At 36.2% G+C, this 24,923-nt stretch overlaps 1 protein-coding gene across 1 annotated transcript; it reads left to right on the top strand.

The window, feature by feature from the left end:
• The first annotated feature begins 305 nt into the window (after positions 1-305).
• Positions 306-5,413, top strand: LOC123558282 (glyoxylate reductase/hydroxypyruvate reductase-like). Its single transcript, XM_053544514.1, has 3 exons — positions 306-571; positions 1,994-2,163; positions 4,705-5,413. Exons 1-3 carry the CDS (start codon positions 306-308, stop codon positions 5,313-5,315), a joined length of 1,047 nt encoding a protein of 348 aa, XP_053400489.1. The 3' UTR covers positions 5,316-5,413.
• The last annotated feature ends 19,510 nt before the right edge of the window (positions 5,414-24,923 follow it).

Raw genomic sequence — 24,923 nt, 5'->3', positions numbered from 1 at the left:
GTAATTTTTTTGAAGTATATGAGTGGTAAGTGAGGCGTTTAGATGTAGCCTACAAGAATATGAATAGCTACGCCACTACCCGCAAACGTCAAGGTTTGCAGTATGTCGAAGTAGTAAAATGTAGTAAAACTATTTGAGTGAAGATGTTATCATCATGTTAACACACACTCCGCGAATGTGTCAATCACTTTATGGGATATTTTGTCAAATTGTGTTCAATTAAACCTTGTTTACGGTTAAATACATTTTATAATTTCAAGGTGTGGAAAAGTCTAATTATTTTCCGATTCCAGAGGGTGTTAAATATGAGTGTGCGTCCTAAACTATACATCAGTCAAGGAATACCGGAAGACGGGGAGGCTATAAAGCTGTACCGTGAGCAGTGTGAAATTACTATGTACGACGAGAAGAAAGGCGGTGTGGTTTCTGTGCCACGGGAAGAGTTCCTGAGATCAATCAAAGGAGTGGACGCAATACACCTTGCGTACTCGGCAAAAATTGACAACGAAGCCCTTGATGCTGCAGGTTTGTTGAAGCTTTCTGAAATTATAGTTAACTGTATAATATGGTGGTGAGAAGTCCAACAGTTTTGGAAGGTTAAGGATAAGACGTGGCTGTAGTTTTCTTCCCCCCCCCCCCCACCTCCCCACCCGCAAAAACAATTATTGTTTCATCTCCCATAATAGTCTAGCATTTTCATTTGTTGAAAGGTGGGATCTGACAAAAACCTATGTTTCAGTGGAAGGTCAGTAGTTTTTCATGTTGGGTTAGCTACAAATAAGCTGTCAGTTAAACAAATCATATTCGGGTTTGTTAGTGACCTTCCACGAAAATATATGGGGTCAATGTGATACATGTGAGGACTCAGCTAACGTTTCGCACCCACCCCAATTTATCGTAATGACCCCACATATTTCTTTGGATGGTCACTAACAAACTCAGAAATGAATACTGTAATGTCGTCAAATATTTATTCACCCCTCACTGCTATTAGTTAAAAACCTCTTGTGGTGTAGATTTCTTTCGTCTGATGAAGCCATCCAGGGTGAGTGGCTTTATCCATGTGCCCGCCCGTTCCTGAGCTAACGCCTGGAGGGACATCTAGGTTCTTACTCCGCCATCAGAAGCTGGAAAGTCTCCATTATGACGGTGTGACGTTAAACCAAAGAAAACATTTAAGCAAGAGTCAGTTTTTTCTCTTCCTACAACCTGGTTTTTAAGGTAGTTCTGCACGTTTGATAAACCGGAAGTGACGGCGTAAAGTAATTATCCGGATAACGTAGAATAAAGCCTGGACTCGGCATTCGGATACGAAATTCATTTTACGAATTAAGGGCAACCTGTGATTAACACTATCAAAACGGCAAAGGTACTACCTTTCTTGAGATAATATATGATTTTAAAAAGTTTGACACGCTTGGCAAATATCTTAAAAACAAGCTCATGGACCTATACATTTTACTTCACCTTTTTATAGATTAATTGTGAGAAGTGTAGAGACAAAAATCTATCACGAAAATGTTATCAAAATTGTGATTTTCCCATTATGAAAACTTGTCAGGGGTCCAAATTTTTCAAATCAGTGAAGCAAAAAATCAAGCACACGACCTATCTTTTCTATTTGCTAAAAGTGTATTCTGAAGTTTTATCGGGGTTTAAAAAAATTCTACTTAGTAAAAACATTGATCATTAGAACCAGCAGAACTACTTTTAGACGATCTTGTTCATTCTGTCAAAATACAACTTTAAACCCAACAAAACTCATACATAAGGGTAAATCATGTCTCTTATCACAACAAAATCTTTCATACTTTCACGTCCGTCCATTTCGTCAAAATACCACTCTCTTTTTACAGGTAAAAGTAAGTGATTTTTTCAAATTTGTGATCTGTATTACTGCATTTATAAGTACATTTCGTAGCGCTTTATGTTTAATTTTCTAACACATCCGATCTTAATGCCGTTTTAAAAAGACCTCATACTATTTTGAAAGTCCTCAGCTGAAGGTTATAGGAACAATGTCTGTGGGTCTGGATCATCTAGATTTAGTCGAATGTTCACGCCGAACTGTCAAAGTAAGATATACGCCCGATGTTCTCACAGACACCGTGGCTGAAGCGGCGATAGCTCTTACTCTTGCCACAGCTCGGAGACATAAAGAAGGTAAAACTAAGAACTAGTTATATATAGAAATTATCAAACGTTGTACGTGTGTGAATTTGAATGAAGGAATGCACTTCAGAAATATCATAAATGCAGTTTTAGCAGGTGTAGTAGGTTAGTTGTCTGAAGAAGACTAGTAACTGGTAGTGGCTTCTAACGACTTGAGGAATAACCTATCTGATACAAGTAACCATATTTAATCTGTAAATGAATAAAATGTGTCGTGAAATCACGTCCTCACACAAAACTGGTTGCCTTTCGAAACCAAGCCAGCACAACGTCTGCTCTCTGCTAAAATCACGTCCTCTGACAAAACTGGTTGTCTTTCGAAGCCAAGCCAGCACAACGTCTGCTCTCTGCTAAAATCACGTCCTCTGACAAAACTGGTTGTTTTTCGAAACCAAGCCAGCACAACGTCTGCTCTCTGCTAAAATCACGTCCTCTGACAAACCTGATTGCCTTTCGAAGCCAAGTCAGCACAACGTCTGCTCTCTGCTAAAAGATGAGCCAAGTGTGTTAATGACTTTTAGTCAGCTGAGAGTATAATCACAATTTTTTCAAGCTTTATTAAGATAGGATTAATGATGTTGGTAGATGCTGAGTTTTGTCGCTGAGTGCATTTTTAACCAACTTTACAAACATGGTGTTATGTAATTGAACTTCTTGCTGATTCGAATTCAAAAAGTATCTCCTTGCATTATCAACGTCCGACAATACATTATTCAGCTATACGCACAAAAATGATCGTGGTCCGGTAATCTAGTTGTTCGGGGTTCGAATACCGGTCCAGGCACTGGAAATTTTTAGATGCTCTTGAGTGTCTCCCACCAAACTTATAGGCCAGTACTGTTTTTTCTCAGGACAGAACACGCTTCACGTGTATCGGTGCTATACACCGGGAACGTTAAAGAAACAGACTGTCTACTCGCAAAGAGCTTTGCTACGTTAGCCGGACAGGCCTTATCTTAAAAAGGATTTCTCTCTCTGTTCTAGGGGCTTTGTCTCACTCTGTCCCTTTGGTCAGATCGTTCTGTGTCTGTACTAGTAGAGGATGAATTTGGCGTCCTGAGTGGCTGCCTTTTGCGCTATGTAAAGCACCTTTGAACGTGTTTATCATGAAAATGGCAATATATAAATCTGGGTATAATATATTAATCTGGTATAATAATTATTATAACACATCTACATGTTCTGTTATACTACTTTGATTATAGGGAAGGATTTGTTGCTAGGTATGTTACGGAGTCGTCAAATTCCGAAAATAATCAAAGAATTTTAAGTTAAGAAAATGTCCGGAAATGTTTATTAAGTCAGGTTTTGGGATCATACAAATGCTACAGATGGATCTCAGTTGTGCAAAAAAAAAAACAATTGAAAACATTTTCTTGGAAATTTCAAAACAGTCAATTACTATAATATGTTGCGAAAGAAAGTGTGAGCTGTATGTTTTCATCCAAACATGTTCATCATTGTATCCTCTTCAGTGCAAAATTTTGAAGAGTTTTATTCATATTTACGCGGATGTATTTGATTTATAAAATTTCAACGTTTATCTTATAGTTTTGCAACCCAAAGAACAAGAGTTTGCAAATGAATGGTTAGTGTATAGGCATTAATTAGATTTTGAGAAATCAGAGTTACGGTTACACTTATCCTTAAGGTGCCCAATCCATGACGTTTATAATCTATGAATGACAGTAATGTAGCATTACAAATGATTTTTTGATAGCCGATAAAAAAATTAAGGAAGTGTCTAAAATCGTGCAATATCACTGCATTAAAACAATGTAAGAAGAAAGATGTTCATGGGAAAAGTTCCGCCTGCTTGGTTCAAAAGGGTGATCGCAAATCAACGGATCGCGGGGTTTTGAGTTCGATTCTTGGACGAAGAGCATGTTCTCCATGACGATTGATAAAGACATTTTATCTGAAACCATTCGTCCCCCACGTCTGATTCATGTGGGAAAATTGGCAGTTACTTGCGAAGAACAAGTAAATACGTGTACAGAATCCAGCAACATTGGTTAGGTTAACTGCCCGCTGTTACACAGTTGAATTTCTAATGAAATACGGCGCTAACCCCAAACAGGCAGAATCATAGGAAAATTCCTCGGTCTTTAACAATGTGCAAGAATGATACCTCTTGTCCTGCCCGAACGATCTGCATAACTACACAGGTCGCGTCATCCTAATAAACAATTTAGCTAATATCTTATTCTTTTTACTCTAAATCTTTTAATTAAATTGACACAATTTATCTTTATCTAAACTAGAATATACCGTATTTATGTAATATGTATTTTCTATATTAAGTTCAAACATACGTGGCGAAATTTTCTGTAGAGTATCCTTTATTTCTGTCTATGATTTTGGAACTGTAAACATTTGTAATAAGGAGATAGTTGTGGCCGTGTTGGTTTGTATGAAGTAGTGAAGTGTCAGAACCAAGCTTTTACCCATTACAATTATTTTGTATGCCGGTTTTATATTTATTACCTTTTCTATTGTTATTGTATCGCTCAACCATTCCTTCTGTTACAGGTATGGCCGATGTGATGAACGGTGTTTGGGGTTTTACATGGAGCAATTCTCTTTATCTCTGTGGGAAAAACATTAAAGGGTCGACTGTAGGAATTGTTGGATTGGGGCGTATAGGCTTTGAAGTTGCTAGACGCCTCAAGGCCTTTGGTATTAGTCACCTCATGTATTGTGGCAGAACCCCCAAGGATTATGCCTCTGAAGTTGACGGAGAATTTGTGGCCTTTGACGACTTGTTGAAACAATCAGACTTTGTTATAGCATGTTGTTCAATAAATCCGAGTAACCACAAACTATTCAGTGCTGAAGCGTTCAAGAAAATGAAATCGTCAGCGATACTGGTTAATGTATCGCGTGGTGTACTCATTGACCAAGATGCACTTTACGATGCCTTGAAGACTGGAGAGCTATATGCAGCTGGAATTGATGCAACAACACCAGAACCATTGCCCGTCGATCATCCACTGTTAACACTGCCTAATTGTACAGTACTTCCCCATCTTGGGAGTGCTTCTATCAATACACGACACGCAATGGCAAATCTTACAACACGCAACATTTTAGCCGGTCTGAAAGGAGAGCCTCTGCCGGCACCAGTCCCTTCGCAAAAATAAACGACTGTTTATTAAGACACTAGCATCATACAGTTAATTAATTGGTCAGATAGACTTAATAACCTGTGTTACCAAATTGCCAATGAAGGTGGAAATGAAAGTTACGAGGGGCGTTCAGTATGTTATGTTACTCCGTATGTAGCTCCGTAACCGCTTGTTATTTTTAGGTGCGGTTTTCGGCACGTTATAGAGCAATTTATTGGCAACACAATGTTGTTTAAATTATAAAAATTGGTAGATTCAAAGTAAAAATATAATCATTTGAGTGAGGTGTACTCGGGTATACTGGACAGTTTTATGTCCAAAATATTGAGATTTTAATATGCAATTCCTTGATTGTACTATTCAACAACTAGAACTGTAGTTCAATTTTCAGTTTAAACAGATAAAACAAATCATGATCTTCACAAAGACATATGAAAACTAAAATGAAAAAGTTTATAACAGTTTTAAATTGAGTGTGTATAATTTTACTCGAAATATGATAAGATGAGTACAATAAGGCTCTGCAATTTTGTCAGGGGCGATAATCATCGTTTAAAGAATTCTTGTATTTTAAGTTGATACTAGTATCTTAATTCTCGATTGCGAAACTAGTTTTTACAACTAAAAATCACTCTCAACACCCTTTCCAGATGGAATCAACCTCGAGTTTAGATTTTTTAGTTGTGTTGTAAAATTAAAAATGTAATAAATAGTTTAAAACAAACACAAACGCGTCACAAATTGCTATACCTCGTAGACAAATGACAGAATTTTGTGATTTTACAAGTTATTCCATTTTCCTGAGACTCTGGATGCCCAGGACAAACCTAAATTATAATTATGGTCTAGTATACCTGAGTACACCTCACTATAATGATTATATTTTTATTTTGAACCTGCCGATTTTTATAATTTATATAGCATTGTGTTGCTAATAAATTACTCTATAATGTGCCGAAAACCGCATCTAAAAATAATAAGCGGTTACGGAACTACATACGGAGTAACATTACATATTGAACGCCCCTCGTATATATCTTGTAATGCCTTTTTGGCTTGTAGCTCCCTAAATTATACTTGTTTTTTTTTCATTAGTTTCAATTTAATTTTAAATTTATCTTGAGTTAAACAAACCGGTAAAAAATGAGTGGAACTACAACACTGTCCGAATGGAATTATGTTCTGTGAAAAGATCTTTTCACACAGCAGAATATATGTCGTAACAGACAAGAATATGCCATTCAGTTGGCCTCACACATTATAAGAGGTTGTGAAATGCCGACAAAACTGAAGTTAGACGTGATATAATTTAAATTATATTTCACTTTTCGACTGATTACATAGAGGGCAATCTATGTACTTTACATTCCCACTGCCTACATTTTAAATGAAATATGTTAAATATATTAACAAAATAAAATCAATACATATATACTCAACAGCTTTCTAACTCAACACCTGTTTTTTTGTTATTGTCTCTGCCAAATTTTGACAGATTTGAATGAAAATTGGACACATTGTTTAATGATCAGATCAGTTAAATGAAACATAACAGTGATATCAATTGTATGTATATTCGTTGAGCCATGGTAGTTGTAATAAGGTAACCCAAAAAATAAAAAGTCACAAAATTGATGCAACTTGGTGCTGGACTCTATGCGACAAGTAGTGCCATCTGCGGGAATAAACAATTTTGATCAATATTACAATCTTCAAGGGATAGAATATGGTCTTATCCAGACATAGGATACTATTCTGCAAGTGAACATTAATAGATTATCAGATTTGTATAGTGACATATTTCTTCCACGAGATAGCTAGGTAGCTATCCCGATACTTAAACAAGCTATCTCGATAAAGCGAAGTTTTCTGAAAAGATTATCTCAATAGTCGAAAGTTTCCTGGAAATATTATTGGGATAATTTGCATAAGTATCTTGAGATTTTTGCGTAAGTGCCTGCAGTCGCCATTTCTTAGCAAGAAAGCTATCTCGATACTTTCAGCAATTATCTTGATATTTCGAACTTTTCTGATAACTTTATCTCAATAACCTAAAGTGTCCTGGAAATAGAAAGCATACCTTGAAAACAATAATTTATTGCGATAACGTTTTCAGGAAAAATGCACAACTTTTCTAGAAAGTTTAGAATATTATCGTGATAGCTACCAAATATCTCGTGGCAGTTTCAAGCTCTTACGCGAAATTTTGCGCTAAACTATTTTCAGGAAACAAATAAAAATATCTAGAAAATATTATGTTTTGCTGAAATGTTTTCAGAAAAATACACACATTTCTTGAAAAGTTTACAATATTATCGTCATAGCTACCTGGCTATTGAGAATTATGCACGAGTTCTACAGTTGAGATTTTGCGCTACATTAGCGGTGCAATATTAATCCGCGAAAACACATAGTGCATATTTCTCGATGCAAAGCTTATCATCAGTGTGTTGCATATTCATTTTTACTTATAAAATCATACATATTTTGCTTGTTTGGCTGAGAAATTTTGAAAATTATTGAGGTAAATGTACTTCTTGATACAACGTCATCCATAAATGTGGTGTCATTAATGACGTCCAAAATCTGATATGAAAATAACATGTTGTTATTGAAAATATTCAGGGAAGGTGTAGTACGTCATCATTACAGGTGCGCGCAACACTTCCCGATGTGACTTTTTTTGTGTCAAAACACCTCGATTCGGTGAGTAAACTTGCGATTATTTCATTGATAACGCATAGATTTGGAAATGATATATTGTCTAAAGTCTAAAGTGCCCGCATGTTCTCTAGTTTTTCACTGACGTTTGCTTTTTTCAAGAACGTCTTCCGTTTAAGAGAACATTAGTGCACAATGCACTTCGTGGAAACACTCCCCCATCCACCGCACCATATTATATCGCATATAAACTTACTATTATCGTTGTTATGTTTTATTATAATAAAATAATCATTAAATTAAACATTGTGTACAAATTCCGTTGATATTAATCCAAATTTGGCTAAGTTAAAAACAAACAAAAAACAGGTGTGGAGGTAAAACTGTTGTTGGGTATATAACAAGAGGGCCATGATGGCACTAGATCGCCCAACTGTGACTTTCACAGAACAAGCATGTTTCATTGGAGCTCTGATTTTTAACAAACTTACATGAATCAACTATACTGACGAGATAACGAAACACCTTATCGATAGTTGGCTTTATTTTCGTTACATAGTTTAAATTTGCTGGGCAATGTCAGAAATGTGCATGTACTCTGACCGAGAAACACAGCCAACCGAAACTCGTACGATTTCATTCAGCCCATTGTTAAATTCATGTACCAGCTCATGATTTCCTCGTACAGCCCGTCAACCATGTGATTTTATTTTTTATTTTACGCAGGTACAAGTGTTAGGCGTTCAGATATTTTCTGACAATGCCGAGGTTAAATTTCGAAGAAAGGGCCCAAGTTTTGGCCATGCTCGAATGTGGGCGAACACAAGACGAGCCGCTAGACGTTTTGATATCCCTCGTTCAACAAAACTGCGTCTCGTTCGACGTTTTAGAGACACGGAAACTCTTTTCGATTGGCCTCGTTCGGATAGACCGCGTACGTGTAACGTCAGTAAGGCATGACATTTACATACGTCAACGCCATTTGCTTGACAGATTTGTTACAGCTGATTCCACGTTACGTTTAGTGGTAGGTAACCGTGGACGGCCTATAGGTCGACATACAGTGAGATATCGGCTTACAGTCTGGGAAATTATCTGCCGCAAGTCCTACTGCGTCACCGTCACCTACGTCTAATTTAGGCTCCATCGCGGTCAATTCCTTTATTTATGAAGGAAATTGCATAAAAATTTGGCGCAGTCTGTCTCTTTGAAGGTGTTCTATAAAAGTGTTTCACAGTTTTTTGATAAATGAACCCATTCTTAAATTATCACTTTTAATTCATTGGGGAAGGGAACAAAATTTTTTTCTGGATATTTACGGAAAATTTATGATAAACTTTGGTAGTTTATGGGCCTCTCATACTGCACACAAAATTTAGGCACATTTAAAGTACTGATGAGAGAGTTGAATCTATTTGAAGATAACAATAGACTTTTATATATTTTGTTATCTTAAAAGAATCATGATGCATACAATGTTATTATAAAGTATTATGGTATAGTTCAATCTTTCACCTCCATTTTTGTATGCTACACATCATAATGTGGAGAAAAATCATGTTAAAGCCGGTCACCCTCCACCCCTTAGCGTGTCCTTAACTACGGTTTTTTAAGATTTGACCTAACGTGACCTAGTTATTTACCTATGTGATCGAGTTACAGTTGTGTTCTTAGTCTCATACTGATCAGGTAGCAAATGTTGCCTCTAGAATGTTAACTTTGTGGCATAGCTTTTGACCCCTTGTTCCCCACTTTTGAACTTGATGTAGTATAATATGTAATAACAAATATTCTGACAAAGATTAATTGCGGTCAAGCAGAAGAGTATTAAAAAGGTGTTTTTACGTGACCTTGTATAAGTCCCCATGTTATTCAGTTTTGAACATGGTTTATAGAGACGAACATTCTGACAAAGGTTTTTTTTTATATTTTAACCTAGTAACCTGGTTTAAACTTTATCTAAATTTCAGACAGACAAACATTCTCACAAAGACTTATGACGACCAAATAGAAAATGTGGCCTTTCGGCCTTTTTAATGCTGAGCACCAAGCAAGAAAGCTACTTGTAAATTTTCTTTTACGTTTTTGGTATGACGCGGCCGAGCTCCCGCACACTCGACGATGGTAGTTTGAGGCAAGATGTGTATTGCCTTTCCTGAAGATAGGTGATATAGTTATTTCTCCAGTGTCAAGTGAAGTTTGGAATATTTTCGTAAGCATGGAAGCAATTTCAGCCGAAGATGACGTAAAATGATGGCGGTTATACTATCTTGTCTTAAAGGTTTTAATGTTGTTAGGTCTCCTAACAGTTTCATCACGGCTTGTGTGTTGATACGAATGTTACTTATGGTAGGGTTACTCTTGTTCTTGTCTAGCATATCTGCAATATTTTCTATTGCAGTCGGTAGTTGATGAAACTGACTGTCGGATGTTGCTCTTTGTCGATTAAAGCTGGAGGCCGGACGATTGCTTTTATGTAAGCATAAAAGCCTTCCCAGATCTCCTTCTGTATACAACACTAAGCTTACATTTGGCCTGGCGTCTTTGTTGACCTCGGCCTGAAGATTTCTGGACTTGTCCCAGACACTCAGTCTGCAATTTTGGCCTTCCAGTTGGCCTTCTTCTTATTTTTCTGCGAATGTTGGTGTTCAACAGTTTGCATGTTTGCCTTAAGCTGAACATCTTAGTTGACACATGTTCTTGTACTGCTGTAGTAACAGCAGATTTGAAGGAGGACCATTTTGATATTCTGGAAGTACATTCAGGGGAATGTAACACTGTATTTCTTGAAGTGTTCTTCAATCCTATCAATGTTGGCTTTTCCTTTCGTGGGATGTTAGTTCGCAGTACCGAGCATTACAATGACTTTGCATTGTGACCATTCTGCCCGATATGTGGTTATGGCTTACATTTAATCTTCCGTGTTGAATAGGGCCTCCGTGGCCGAGTGGTTAAGGTCGCTAACTTTGAATCACTTGCCCCTTACCGATGTGGGTTTGAACCTCACTCGAGGCATTAAATTCTTCATGCGAGGAAGCCATGTAGCTGTCTTCCGGAAGGTTGGTAGTTCTACCCAGGTGCCCGCCCGTCATGAAATAATGCAAGGAGGGATACCTGGGGTCTTCCTCCACCGTCAAAGCTGGAAAGTTGCCATATGACATACTAGTAATATAATTGTGCCGATGCGACGTTAAACCCAACAAAAACAAATCAATGTTGAATACCTTAAGAAGATGAGATCTAATGTATTTTCCTATCTGGTTAGAAAGTTCATTAATTGTCCGAGGTTCAAATCTCCAGCAGTATCAAGAACGGTTTTTTGGCTACTCGGAGTGGTAATTGAAATTATATGTCCAATCAACATTTGGTATGCCAGTAAATGTGTATATGTGATCCTTTAACTTTTCTTTGATATTCGGAAAAGCTTCATACACATAAATGTTTCATCAGTTTTGTCGGGCAATATTATGACGAGATAACCAGCACCCTTTTCTTCTCCATCTGTATAGTTCCTGTGATGTGTTCCTGTTTATTCGGTGGACGTTGAACCCCAAGAATATCAGCGAGCCAGGTTTGTGAACCAAGAATCATGTCTCCGTTGGTGGTTTCTGCACGTAAATTGATATTTGATATATCTTTTAAAAATTGTATTCTACGTCTGTGTTGAAACTGCACTGATTAATGCGACTCAATCAGTTGACAACATCAAAATAGTTGCAAGCAGCATATTTCTAGTTAAAAATTATATTTTAAGAAAGCTTACTCTTTGTTCACAGGCTGTATATCTGCAGATGAAGGTTGGGATCGTCAACAGATAAAAGCAGCACCACGGTCGGGGAGACATTAAAATTTTGTTTCGACTACTGATCAATCTGAATTTCCTTTCAATATTCTGAATTTACCTTTCAAGCTTTTGAACATATCTGAATGTAATAGTTTTAACATACACACTTTCAGAATACATTATGTGTAAACAATAAATTTTATAACTTTGATACTAACGGAAAACTAAACGAATACCTAAGAACAAAGTCATTAACGTTTTGTTTTCCAGATGACCAATGAGCCCTAACATTATTCAATTCACGTAAACTTCTTTTCTTAACATAAAGCTGATTTATACTATTGTTATTTATATTTATTTACAAACACCGTTTATAATTCATAGGTCATTGTAACAGTTACAAAATTTACTTTATATCTCGAACGTAAGGACACAAACTCAATGGGAATTGTACTAAGCTATGTTCCAAGAACACAGAATTTCCAAGCTGTTTGTATGGATCTGTATTGATGTAGGGATACAGTATGTATTTTCATGTTATAACATCTGCAGAATCCTGCACGAGCTCGGTAGAGTGAGGGTACCGACGTATCCAGAGGGATTCTGAAGATGTTGTAACACGGAATGAACATACGCTAACGCTATTCTAGCATAAAGCGCGTAAAACTAATAAATGAATACATTGTCCCTCAACGTCATTTTTTTGACGCTGACGTTATTTACATTTAAATAATCTATTTTTGGGCCGTTACATGTTTATGCTTTTCCACGGAACACGCATATATAAAAGGGTATCTTTACAGCACGTGAGCGCGAGGATCTCTCTGCTAACACATGTTTTCTCTTCTGTTAAAACACCTCCGAAAAGTGACAAGAACAGTATTTCACAGTTCTCATTTCCTATTATACACTATGAAACATATATAAACTATGACATGAAATGAGAAGTGTGAATTTCACATTTAACAGTTCTCGCCTCGTTTTCTTATCATACGAGGGTTGTTCAATAAATATGTAGACTGGTGCTACAACTTTGGCCCCCTAATCTGCAGTTTAGTATCACTGGTACCGTTATAACCAATACTATCTCCGCTTCCAACTGTGAATTATTAAAACAGAATAACATCACACAGTACAAAACTAGACTTTATTTAATATCCAAAGCAATCGTGCCAGCGGACCAGTCGGCGTTTCGGCGTCTAAAATGTAAAAAGATCAATAACTGCGAATAAAATTACACATTTTTGCAAATAAAATCCGCATCAACATCATGGCTATATTTTTATAACAATTATGTGATGTTTCCGTAAAATTAAAAGTCAGTCGGTCATTCGAGTGTAAAATAAACAACTTTTTGTGTATGGCAGTCACACGGTGTCTTATTATTATATTGATATGAAAGAGATTTTATGTTGGGCCTTTCTCCAGATACACAGGCAGACATTATTACTGCATTTGATAATACATCACGCTAATAATATGGATAATCCGCTTTTTTGCTCAGTTGGTGGATACTGTTTATCTCCGGGAGCTCCAGTAAAATAAAGCTAACAATTCTACAGCTTCGTTTCTAGATTTACATCTCCCTATTTACGACAATTGTAAACATACCGAAATTTATGAAAAGACGGATGATTTTAATTTTAGTATTGTAATTTTCCCCCATATGGATGATGATGTACCCCATGCAACATCTTATGGGATGTATATTTCTCGATCAATTCGGTTTGCAAGAGCGTGTGGTCATATTGAAGATTTCATTAAACGTAATCAAAATATTACAAATAAGCTTCTTCAACAAGGCTACCGTTATTATAAATTACGTAAATACTTAGCTAAATTTTACTATCGAAGTTCAGATTTGGTTTTGAAATATAAAAGTAATTTAAAGACACCTCTGCGAGAATGTATATCAAATCCCTATGTTTACGATTTTGGGTCATGGCAATTTTCCAGTTGTATTCAGGTTGCGGGCCTACTTTGTGATGCATTGTTCTCTGGCTGTGTCTGGGGTGTTCTATGCTTAGGGGAAATCTACCTTAACCTTTTATTCATGAAGACGTCACTGGCGTGTGCCGCACAGTATACACCTTACTTAAACAAATGACCATAGCACAAACATATTGCATGGTACATGTACTAATTTCAGATTTAGAACATACGTAGTAGAGGTACTAAATTTCAAACTGATACAAACTTAATACGCTTTTATTAGCTAATTTCGAACGTATTTATTGGACGACTCTTGTACATTGTGAAATATAAAAAATATGAAATGAGAAGTGAACACTTTCCACACAAAATTGAGAAATGCGAAGTTCACATTTCCTACCTCTCATTTTATGAATTCTATATGTTTCATAATGAACAAGAAATATCGGTAAAACTGATGGATGCTCCCCTAAATTTGCATATCAAAAGAACAAACGTGGAATTTACTGACAGGGCACACATAGTTTAAAGGGCAATATCTCACCGAGAACAATAAAACGGATAATGAAGAAGATGTGCGCACCTCCTCTTAAGAGTGAAGTGTCCTACGAATTCCTGCTGAATTCCAGGCAGTGCTTGCTGAGAAATATTCCTGACTATGATGGCGCTATTGTTTACTAATGTTGAATTATCAAAGGACAAAAAATCAGTGAAAAATCATTCAACTGAAACACGAAGATAATATGCGTATCTCCTCTTGCTGGTAAAGCTTCCTATGAAGTATGGCTAAATTCCAACCAGTGGTTGCTGAGAAATACTCTGGACAATAGTTGTACTATAATATACTAATGTAGAATAATCAAAGGGCAATATCTCGGAATAAAATCATCCAAATGCAACACAAAGGTAATATGTGCATCTCCTCTTGATGATGAACCTTCCTATGAAGTATGGCTAAATTCCAACCAGTGGTTGCTGAGAAATACTCCGGACAGGAATTGTGCTATTGTATACTATTGTTGAATAATCAAAGGGGAATAACTCTGTGAAAAATCATCCGACCGGAACACGAAGACAATATGCGCATCTCCTCTTGATAGTGAAGCTTCTTGGGGGCCTCCGTGGCCGAGTAGTTAAGGTCGCAGACTTCCAGTCACTTGCCTCTCACCGATGTGGGTTCGAGCCTCACTCGGGGCTTTGAATCCAGCTGGCGTGCGTAAGGTCGGTGGTTCTACCCAGGTACCCGCTCGTGATGAAATAATGCACGAAGGGGCACCAGCTTTGATGGTTGTCATATGACCTATAATTGTGTCGGTGTGACGTTAAATCCAACAAAAAAGTGAAGCTTCTTATGAAGTTTCGCTAAATTCAAACCAGTGGTTGCTGAGAAATATCCCGGACAAGAAATGCGGGACGGACGGACGGACGGACGTTCTGCATATGGGTTTTATGTGACCTCTTTTTGTTCTCTCTATTGTTCCTTTAGCCACGTAAAGGAATGAATGACATCAAAGAAAAAGTACAGTTACCTTTTGTTCTTATAGCCACCTAAGTATGCAAATGTAATCACGGACAGGTGGGTGGACGGACGGGCGGACAGGCGGACGTTCCTACATATGGGTATTTCTGTGGCTACTCTTTTGTTCTCTCTATTGTTCTTTTAGCCATGTAAAAGAAAAACAGCCACATAAAAGCTTACGGAATTGTTCCTATAGCCACGTAAGTATGCAAATGTGGGCTAGGACAGACGGACGGACGAAGTGGCGACTATATGCTTCCCCTTCGCGGAGCATAAAAATAAGAAATGCGAAATTGTGAATTTTACATTTCTCACTTCACACTTCATAACTTTTGTATCGAAAACGAGAAGTGAATACTGTGAAATGTGAAATTCACATTTCTTTCTTCTCATTTCATAGTTTCTATATATTTCCTAGCATATATAATAAGAAATGAGAAATAGGAAGTCAGAATAGTGAAACGTGATGTCACCCCCGGCCTTTCGTAATAAAGTAAGATATTGCCAATTTAGGACCCTCTCGAGCATGAAATTTGACATGTTCTCACAAAAGGTCCAAAGGGTTTGTAAAATGAATTATTGCATCTAAACTTATATGAAACCAGCAAACCAAATACATACAATTATATGACCAAAAAAATCATGAATAATCATATAAGAATGTATTATGATAAAATACAAGTTATGGTACTATATAAGAGTCCCATCCTGAAAGTCAGAATAATAATTGATTACTCACAACACAGTATAACATTATCATTGAACCAAATAATTATGCCAATCACTTCAAAGTCTGAAATCAAATTATTAGTCTAAAACGATCAGAATTCAAACATATACATTTTGTACTTTTAATATCAAAATGTTTTGAAATTTATGCTGTGGATGATGCAGACTAACTACATGTATACTGTATCCAAACATTGATTCTACGTTAACTCGTCACATTACGTTTTTACCTGTCCCAAGCTTATATATTAAAAGGTAAGTCATTGACATAAGTGCTTATATATTTATAATGGAGTTACACATGGACACCACTTTTTAAGCGATATTTTTAGTCATTCGTCAGCGAATTTATCTGACAAAATAACCAATGATCAAAGTTTCACGGAACCTCGTATTAGTTTTAACACACAGCATAGCTGTATGCAGATTGCAAGTTATTTCATAGTATCATAAATACTTTTTAGACCCAAGCAAGTTTATCAACGGCGACTGGAAATCTTAAATAAACAAGAGGGCCATGATGGCCCTATATCGCTCACCTGTTATCATTGCACTTAAGGACAAGAAGGTCCTCGGAAAAAATATCTAAGTCCAAAGGACAGGAACAACAAAGGGAAGAAATTTAACCAAAAAGAAAAAAAAATTCTTACAAGGTATAGATATGTCAAAATACACCTACAAATTGGAGGTCCCATCCATGTTGTACCATAAAAAAGTGGTCTCGGTTTTTCCCTACGGCCAATAATAAAAAAGTTACTAAAAATAAGCTATTTATAGTAACGTAAAAGGGAAGTAATTAAAAAAATTAATTTTGTAAGTGAACAAAAGAAGGATCTGCCAAATAAATATGTTGACATAAATGAAATTTCAGATCAGTGTCTTCATTAGTAATGAAGATATACCCATTTTAATTTGAAATAAAGGGAGGTAATTTGACATAAAATCAGTCCATAGTTATCTACCCTGATTGTCTCAGTCCAACTAATAACAATAATTAAATTTCAAATAAGTCCTATAAGTTCTTACTGATATAAATCCATTTTGATTACAATCAGGGGAGGTAATCAGATATAGAATAACTCTGGAACCTACGATTGGATCTGATTTGTCATGGAATCCAGGATTTATTGTTCCTGAAGATATTTTGGAAGTTTGTGTCAAATAAAACCATAAATGAAGTTTCTATATGGCTGCAAAAGCCAAAATAGCCAATTTTGGACCTTTAAGGGGCCATAACTCTGGAACTCATGATGGAATCTGGCCAGTTGAAGAAAGGAAGCAAGATCTTGTGGTGATACATGTTGTGTGCAAGTTTGGTTAAAATCAAATCATAAATGAAGCTGCTATTGTGCAGACAAGGTCAAAATAGCTCATTTTGGCCCTTTCGGGGACCATAACTCTGGATCCCATTATGGGATTTGGTCGGTTCAAGAAAGGAACCGAGATCCGAGACTTATGGTGACACAAGTTTTGTGCAAGTTTGATTAAATTCAAATCATAAATGAAGCTGCTATTGTGCAGACAAGGTCAAAATAGCTAATTCTGGCCCTTTCAGAGGCCATCACTCTGGAACCCATAATGGAATCTCGCCAGTTCAAGAAAGGAACCAAGATCTTATGGTGATACAAGTTGTGTACAAGTTTGGTAAAAATAAAATCATAAATAAAGCTGCTATTGTGCAGACAAGGTCAAAATAGCTAATTCTGGCCCTTTCAGGGGCCATAACTCTAGAACCCATAAAGGAATCTGGCCAGTTCAAGAAAAGCACCAAGATCTTATGGTGATACAAGTTGTGTGCAAGTTTGGTAAAAATCAAATCAAAAATAAAGCTGCTATTGTGCAGACAAGGTCAAAATAGCTGATTTTGGCCCTTTCAGGGGCCATAACTCAGGAACCCATAATGGGATCTGGCCAGTTCAAGAAAGGAACCGAGATAACCGAGATCTCATGGTGATACAAGTTGTGTGCAAGTTTGGTTAAAATAAAATCATAAATGAAACCACTATCGTGCAGACAAGAAATTGTTGACGCACGCACGGACGGACGCACGGACTGACGATGGACGAAGGGTGATCACAAAAGCTCACCTTTTCACTATGTGACAGGTGAGCTAAAAACATAAGATACCGGTACATTATACAGAGTTTGCAAGAAAATGAAAATATCTTTTGGAAAGGGCGACCACAAACCGTATTATTAATAAGCTAACCGTGGCTGTGAAGAAAATATAGTAAACAAAAAAGATGAACTTTTTATGTGCTGTTCGATTTCATAAAATGCAAGTAAGATAAGTTCAAATATGATATGTTATTGATAAGTTCACAACGACAAATCACGTAAATCGAAGCAAAATACATGTTGTTTCTTACGGAGTGGGAGCGTTAGAAAAATAACTAGAAAAAGTGAGTAGTTATCAAATATGTATTGTACTTGTCAGAAATGACAATATTCTTCAAAAAAATTTAAGTTACAGACATTTAAAGCTGGCAAAGGTGTGTGTTGCAGCCATTGACAATTTTATATAAAATAAAGAAGAACAGCTATTTCGTGTGCTGAAACATACAAGGGAACATTGGTAAAAATTGAAATCTGGTCAGATGAGGATGGGAAAGGTCTACTTTGATTGGAATGTGATAGAAAATGACAAATTTATTGCAATTTTGCTTTAGATATTGATAAAGCACAAAATATCACATTTACAATGTTTTTGTGTGTACAGTATTTTTTCTCAAAAGCTACATATTGGTACCTTAAAGATTGCTAATTTCTAGCAGTTCGAGGTAAAATTGAACATATTTAACATGTGTTATTTGTATGCAGATCAGAGTAGAAAATGACAAAACGGCAAAAGTAGGCTACAGTTATGGTAACTGATTGGAAAGTATGTTGTGACAGCTATTTTTGCCAAAATTTGAGTTGTCATACGTTACTGAAATTGCCATAAAACCTTAGAAACTGTTGGTATCAAATTAAAATATCAAACTATTTCATGCATTTAGGTTGTTTGTACATTTCAAATGAAACTGACACAGTCTTAGAGAAAAAAGTGTTTCTTATAAGCATACAGAAGATAATAGGTAAAGATAGATTTTTCGGAAGCACAGAGCACTAAAACACAGCCTCAGAGCTACGCATTTGCAAAGTAGGCCCACAACAAAAAGAAGCTATAACGGAAAAATATTACAGATTGGTTGCTTATTTATCAAGGTACTGGGATATTATAAGTTGAATCCTCGATGTGTTTGCATCAATCGCTGGATACAGAATGACTTCATTGTCATCCGTCTACTTATCTATACCCTAGCAGAGGTGTCGCTTGATTGGTGCTTTTTATGGAACTTGTTTCTGATTTGTCCAAATTCGAATATATTTCACAGCGAGTACACGAGTACTTGCTCTAACAAGAAGTTGGTTCCCTTTTACTATTGTATATAACATAATATGTGATGCTGAGATCCAGCTATTGCTGTTATTAACCCAAGTCGTCCATAACGGTACAACACACCAAATAGCTCTTCTTCTTTATTCTATATAAAACTGACATATTTCCAATGGCCGCAGCACACATCAAGACCAAATCAAAATGTCTGAAACTTACATTTTCTTGAAGAATATTAGCATTGCTGAATAAAGATTAAGTGAAAAGTGGGGTTCATGTTTGATTCAAGAAAATTATTTTCTGTGAAACACACAAACTGCAAAATCAGCTAAAAATGAGACCCCAAATTGTAGTGGTGCGTATGGTGTTTGGTCTAAGTTTCCATGACAAGTTCTGTCATGTTATAATTTAATTGTGAAAATGCTACCTACATGCCAAGCATAGATCTGTCATATCATTTCAGCAAAATAATTGCAACGAAAATAAGGAAAATAATTCTACAGATCAAAAAAACAAAAAAAAAAATAAATAAAAATAAATAAATAACTGACGACTATTTGAATCTACCATTTTTTCGCACCGTTTTTCTGTTTAGTGACTAAGAAATAAAACTGAAAACACCTTTTAATGCAATTTTGCCTCAAAACCATGAATATCAGATTAGAAATGATAGAATTTGGAAAAAAGGTACTCATACTCATATGTTTTGTTAATAAATAAGGACGTTATCGCTGCTTTATGACAATTTCTACTGCTGAATGACTCGGCAATTTTGTCTGTATACTTCACTATTGCTCCGTATTGAATTGTTTCCATCTTAGGTAAACTGCATACTATTACGAACAAGCTTATTATATGTAAAAGCAATGATGTGAGACAATTTGACATAAAATCAACGATAATTCTGGTTTAAATGTCGTTTAATGGCGGCCATATAGGATTTAGGACGCCATTTTGTTTTCTTCTAAATTTCTGATTAGTTTACATTTTGTACAATATAGTAATCTAATGTTGTGCCAGATTTGGACCTCTTTAGATGCATAATTCTGTTGTTATGGCTCGATTCCAGAAATCCGCAATTTCATTTATATTTTTAATATTTTACCCAAAAAATAGACATTTTGCATCATGACACTTTTCTATACTTTTTTTTTTTTTTTTTTTTTTTTTTTTTTTTTTTTTTTACTTCCGGTAGTGACCAGTATGGCCGTTTGTTTACGTTCTGACCAGAAAACATAGTGAAAACTGTCAAAATATTGGACAATACTTTTTGAAATAGTGCATGATAGTGTCATAAACGTGTGCTTATGGATACTGAACAGAACTCAGGGGGTAATCTCCCTCACGGTAATAGTATTTCAGCCCCAAACCAGTTTGAAATTCTCCAGCATATTGACGATAATGGCGATGGCAGGAAAAGAGGCAGGAAAAGAGCCATCTTAGTTTCATTTGCAAATTACGCGGATGTTCAAGACATTCTCTCTAGAGCTAAAAATCTGAAAGGTACTACCTATAGTATAAACAAGGACTTTCCTTCTGAAATTGCTGGCGCTCGAAAAGCGCTCTGGCCGACTTTTAAAAGTATTAGATCCCGTCACCCTAACAGCAGAGTAGTGCTGGCATACCCTGCCAAAATTTTAAAGGACGGTGAAACAATTTTGGACAGATTCCCAGACTGGGATAAAGTTATGTCAACCACTCGTAACGTAAACACAAAATCAGCTGATTGTGTTAATCCTCAACCTATAAATAGCCCGAGGTCGCGCAGTAATACCCCTATCCAGCACCGTGACGAGGTAAACATAAGTATTCACTCTGATGGATTAACTGGGTCGCCGGACAATACACGTAGTCGTCACAGGGGTTCTTACTCTCCCAGTCATCAACCTTTACTAATACGAAGGGAATCCAAGTCACCGCAGGCCCGTCGTTCTTCAAATCGAGACGGACCAGATCAAAGACGTAGATCTGATGTTCAGCGAAGGCATGCGCCAGATAGACATATAAGCTCCCAGAGCGACCCGAAAATAACACGACCATGGGACTCACCTCGACAAAACCAAAGTTTGAAAAATTCAGAAAATAACAATCTGAAATAGGATATTAGGGGGAATTCTGAAATAAAGCATTTATCATTTGGATGTCTGAATGTAAACGGGTTGCAAAAAAGACTGGAATATCCAGATTTTGTTGAATTTGTATTATTGCATGACATTTTTTGTGTTGTAGAGACGCATATTGACAGTTATGATATTGTAAACATTGAAAATTATACTTTTTTATCAAAACCTAGAGGTCAAACTTACAAACGCAAATCAGGTGGCATAGGGTTATATGTAAAAGAGCCAATTGCAAAATTTATACATGTTATACCAAATGATAATGAGTATATCCTTTGGATTAATGTCGACAAACAGCTTTTATTAATGAATGAAAATTTAATTTTAGGTGTGATATATCTCCCTCCTGAAAATTCACGCTTCATTAATGACTACGATTTGAATCTTTTTGAAAATGAAATTATTTCTAAATGTAGCCAGAATAAATATGTCATGTTGGCCGGTGATGTTAACGGCAGAATAGCTCAAATGAATGATTATATACCATCTGACACGTATCTGAATGATATCTTTGAAATTGACCAGGACTCTATCATGCACTTTGATAAATACGTTATTTTAGAAAATTTGTCTATACCCCTTACCCGCACCTCCAAGGATAAGAAAACAAATACGCATGGTTTATTAGTCATAGATTTATGTCGGAATAATAATCTTTTTATTGCAAACGGGAGGCTTGGAAAAGACAGCAACATAGGTGCTTTTACATTTAGAGATAAGTCAGTGATAGATTACCTAATTGCAAGCGCAGAATGTTACGAATTCCTATCCGAATTTGAAATAAACGAAACGGATGCGCTTTTTTCCGACGGTCACAGTGCGCTTTACTGGTCTCTTAAATGTGAACAAAGCTTACCAAGTTTTAACGGCTCCGATCCTCAAGTAGCCAAAAAGCCGATTTGGCGAGATAACCTCAAGGACGAATTTGTTAAAAATATTAACTCAGGTCACTTAAATTCCATATTAAACGCATTAAACTTACCACAGACAGAGCTATCAATTGAACACGTTACTGATGAAATACAGCTTTTGTTCGAAAACTCTGCAAGTTGTTCTTTCCCTAAAGTTAACCGATCTCATGTAAGAAATAGTTACTCCATAAGAAATAACAAGCCGTGGTTTGGAACAAAATGTAATAAGGCTAGGAAAAATTATCATGATGCTAAATCAAACTATCGCAATAACCGTTCCGCTAATAGCAAGCTTAGGCTAAAGAACGCCAGCAAAGAATATAAAAGAACAATGAATTATTTCATTAACAAGTACAAGATTGAAAAAGCGAATAAGCTCAGAAATATGCATTCTAAAAGCCCTAAGCAATACTGGCAATTTCTGAAAAGCTTAAAACCCAAAACCAATAACACAGAACATCCGTCCATAAATGAGTTTTATGACCACTTTAAAAGTATTAACACGAAGCCAAGTGTAGACATTGATGAAGATGAACTACTAGATGATCCAAACTTTATAAATGATTCAAACTTGTTTCTTAACATGCCTATCACGGATCTTGAAATAATTAAATGCATAGATAATTTGAACAATGGAAAAGCGTCTTGCCCGACAGACAATATCTTAAATGAATATATCAAAGCCACAAAATCGTTACTTCTCCCTGTGTATAACCGTCTCTTTAATAGCATACTCGATACGGGTATCATTCCGAAATCTTGGTCACAAGGCATGATCATTCCTATATACAAAAATAAAGGTAACCCCACGGACTGCGGCTCTTATAGACCGATTACCATCCTATCATGTCTCGGGAAATTATTTACTTCCATTCTAAATCGCAGACTTACTAGCTATATCGAGGACTTTAACTTACTCGATGAAAATCAGGCAGGTTTTAGGAGCGGATACTCCTGCTCTGATCATATATTTACTTTACATGCACTGATTGAAATTATTAAGAAAAAGAAGCAAAAACTGTTCTGTTCGTTCATAGATTTCTCACAATGCTTCGATAAGATCTGGCGGTTTGGTCTCTGGCACAAACTACTGCAAACCTCTGTAAATGGCAAATTTTTTCAGGTAATTTTCAACATGTATCAAAATATAAAGTCCTGTGTGGTGCACAATAACACACAGTCTCCATTTTTTCTATCTGAAATCGGGGTTCGTCAGGGTGAAAACCTAAGCCCCATCCTGTTTTCCCTTTATTTGAATGATTTGCGAAGTTATTTAGAAACACATAATGTCCAAGGCATAAGTCTCAGTGACCCAATCAGTGGGGAAACCTGGCTTAAACTTTTACTTTTGCTTTATGCCGACGACACTGTAATATTATCTAATAACCAATATGACTTTCAAAAAAGTTTAAATGCTTTTTATAATTATTGTAACCAATGGAAATTGGAGGTAAACAAAAAAAAACTAAGATAATTGTTTTTGGCTCTCGAAATAATTCTAATTTTAACTTTAAACTAGGGGACGAAGAAATTGAAATAACGGACAATTACCACTATCTGGGGGTAACCTTTTCCAGTAATGGATCTTTCCTAAGAGCCAGAAAACACGTAGCTCAACAAGCCAGCAAAGCCATGTATCTTTTATTTACAAAAACCCAAAATGCTCACCTGCCAGTAGACTTAACTATCAAACTTTACCAACACACGGTTCTACCTATTCTTACCTACGGATCCGAAATTTATGGGTTCGAAAATATTAATTTGCTAGAAAAAATAAATAATGATTTTCTTAGAAAAATATCGAATGCTAGGAAAAGTACTCCAATGTACATGTTATATGGAGAAACTGGGACGTTCCCAGTTTCAATATCTATAAAATTCAAGATGATATCCTTCTGGACAAGATTGCTACTAGGAAAAGAAAATAAGATTTCATTTCTGATGTATAAATATATGCTTAACCAAAATGACGTTAGTTTTAAATGGATCTCTAAAATCAAAGAAATTCTGGATTCGGTTGGAAGGTCAGACTTATGGCTTAATCAAGATGTAGCACTAAATAAAAGTACACCAAAAAGAATAAACCAAACTCTTGTCGACCAGTTCAAACAACACTGGCATAGCCAAATGCAGCTTTCAACAAAAGGTCTGTTTTACAATAGCTTTAAATATTGCCATGAATATGAAAATTATTTCAATGTACTAAGTAGGAAAGATTATCTAACGCTTCTTAAATTTCGCACCAGCAACCACAGATTTCCAGTTGAAACAGGCCGTTATGATGGAACCCCATTTCAGGAACGTATATGCCCACTGTGCAGTAATAACTCCGTCGGAAATGAACGACATTATCTACTCAGTTGCGAATTCTTTAGGCAAGAAAGAAATAGATACCTGCGCGATTCGAATATTCAGGATAGCGATCTTTCATTTCGACAAATTATACAGTCAACAGACGCAAATTCGCTAGTGCATCTCTGCTCTTTTCTACGAATTATTATTTCTAAGTTTTGATATTGCCTCCCAGTTGCAGATACGCAAATAACCTTCCTTTTTTTCTCAAGTTAGTAATTAAAATACAAAACACT

This window comes from Mercenaria mercenaria, chromosome 5 (assembly GCF_021730395.1).
Source record: "Mercenaria mercenaria strain notata chromosome 5, MADL_Memer_1, whole genome shotgun sequence".
In the NCBI taxonomy this organism is placed as follows: Eukaryota; Metazoa; Mollusca; class Bivalvia; order Venerida; family Veneridae; genus Mercenaria; species Mercenaria mercenaria.
Note: the sequence above shows the minus strand (reverse complement) of the source record. Positions and strands in the feature narration are given on the sequence as shown.

What these genes read in the sequence shown, in the direction of transcription:
- LOC123558282 (XM_053544514.1), top strand. Translation starts at nt 306, where the DNA reads ATGAGTGTGCGTCCTAAACTATACATCAGTCAAGGAATACCGGAAGAC. An exon ending in GTTAACTGTATAATATGGTG is followed by an intron (nt 572 to 1,993) that starts GTGAGAAGTCCA and finishes CTATTTTGAAAG; the next exon opens with TCCTCAGCTGAAGGTTATAG. An exon ending in AGCTCGGAGACATAAAGAAG is followed by an intron (nt 2,164 to 4,704) that starts GTAAAACTAAGA and finishes CTTCTGTTACAG; the next exon opens with GTATGGCCGATGTGATGAAC.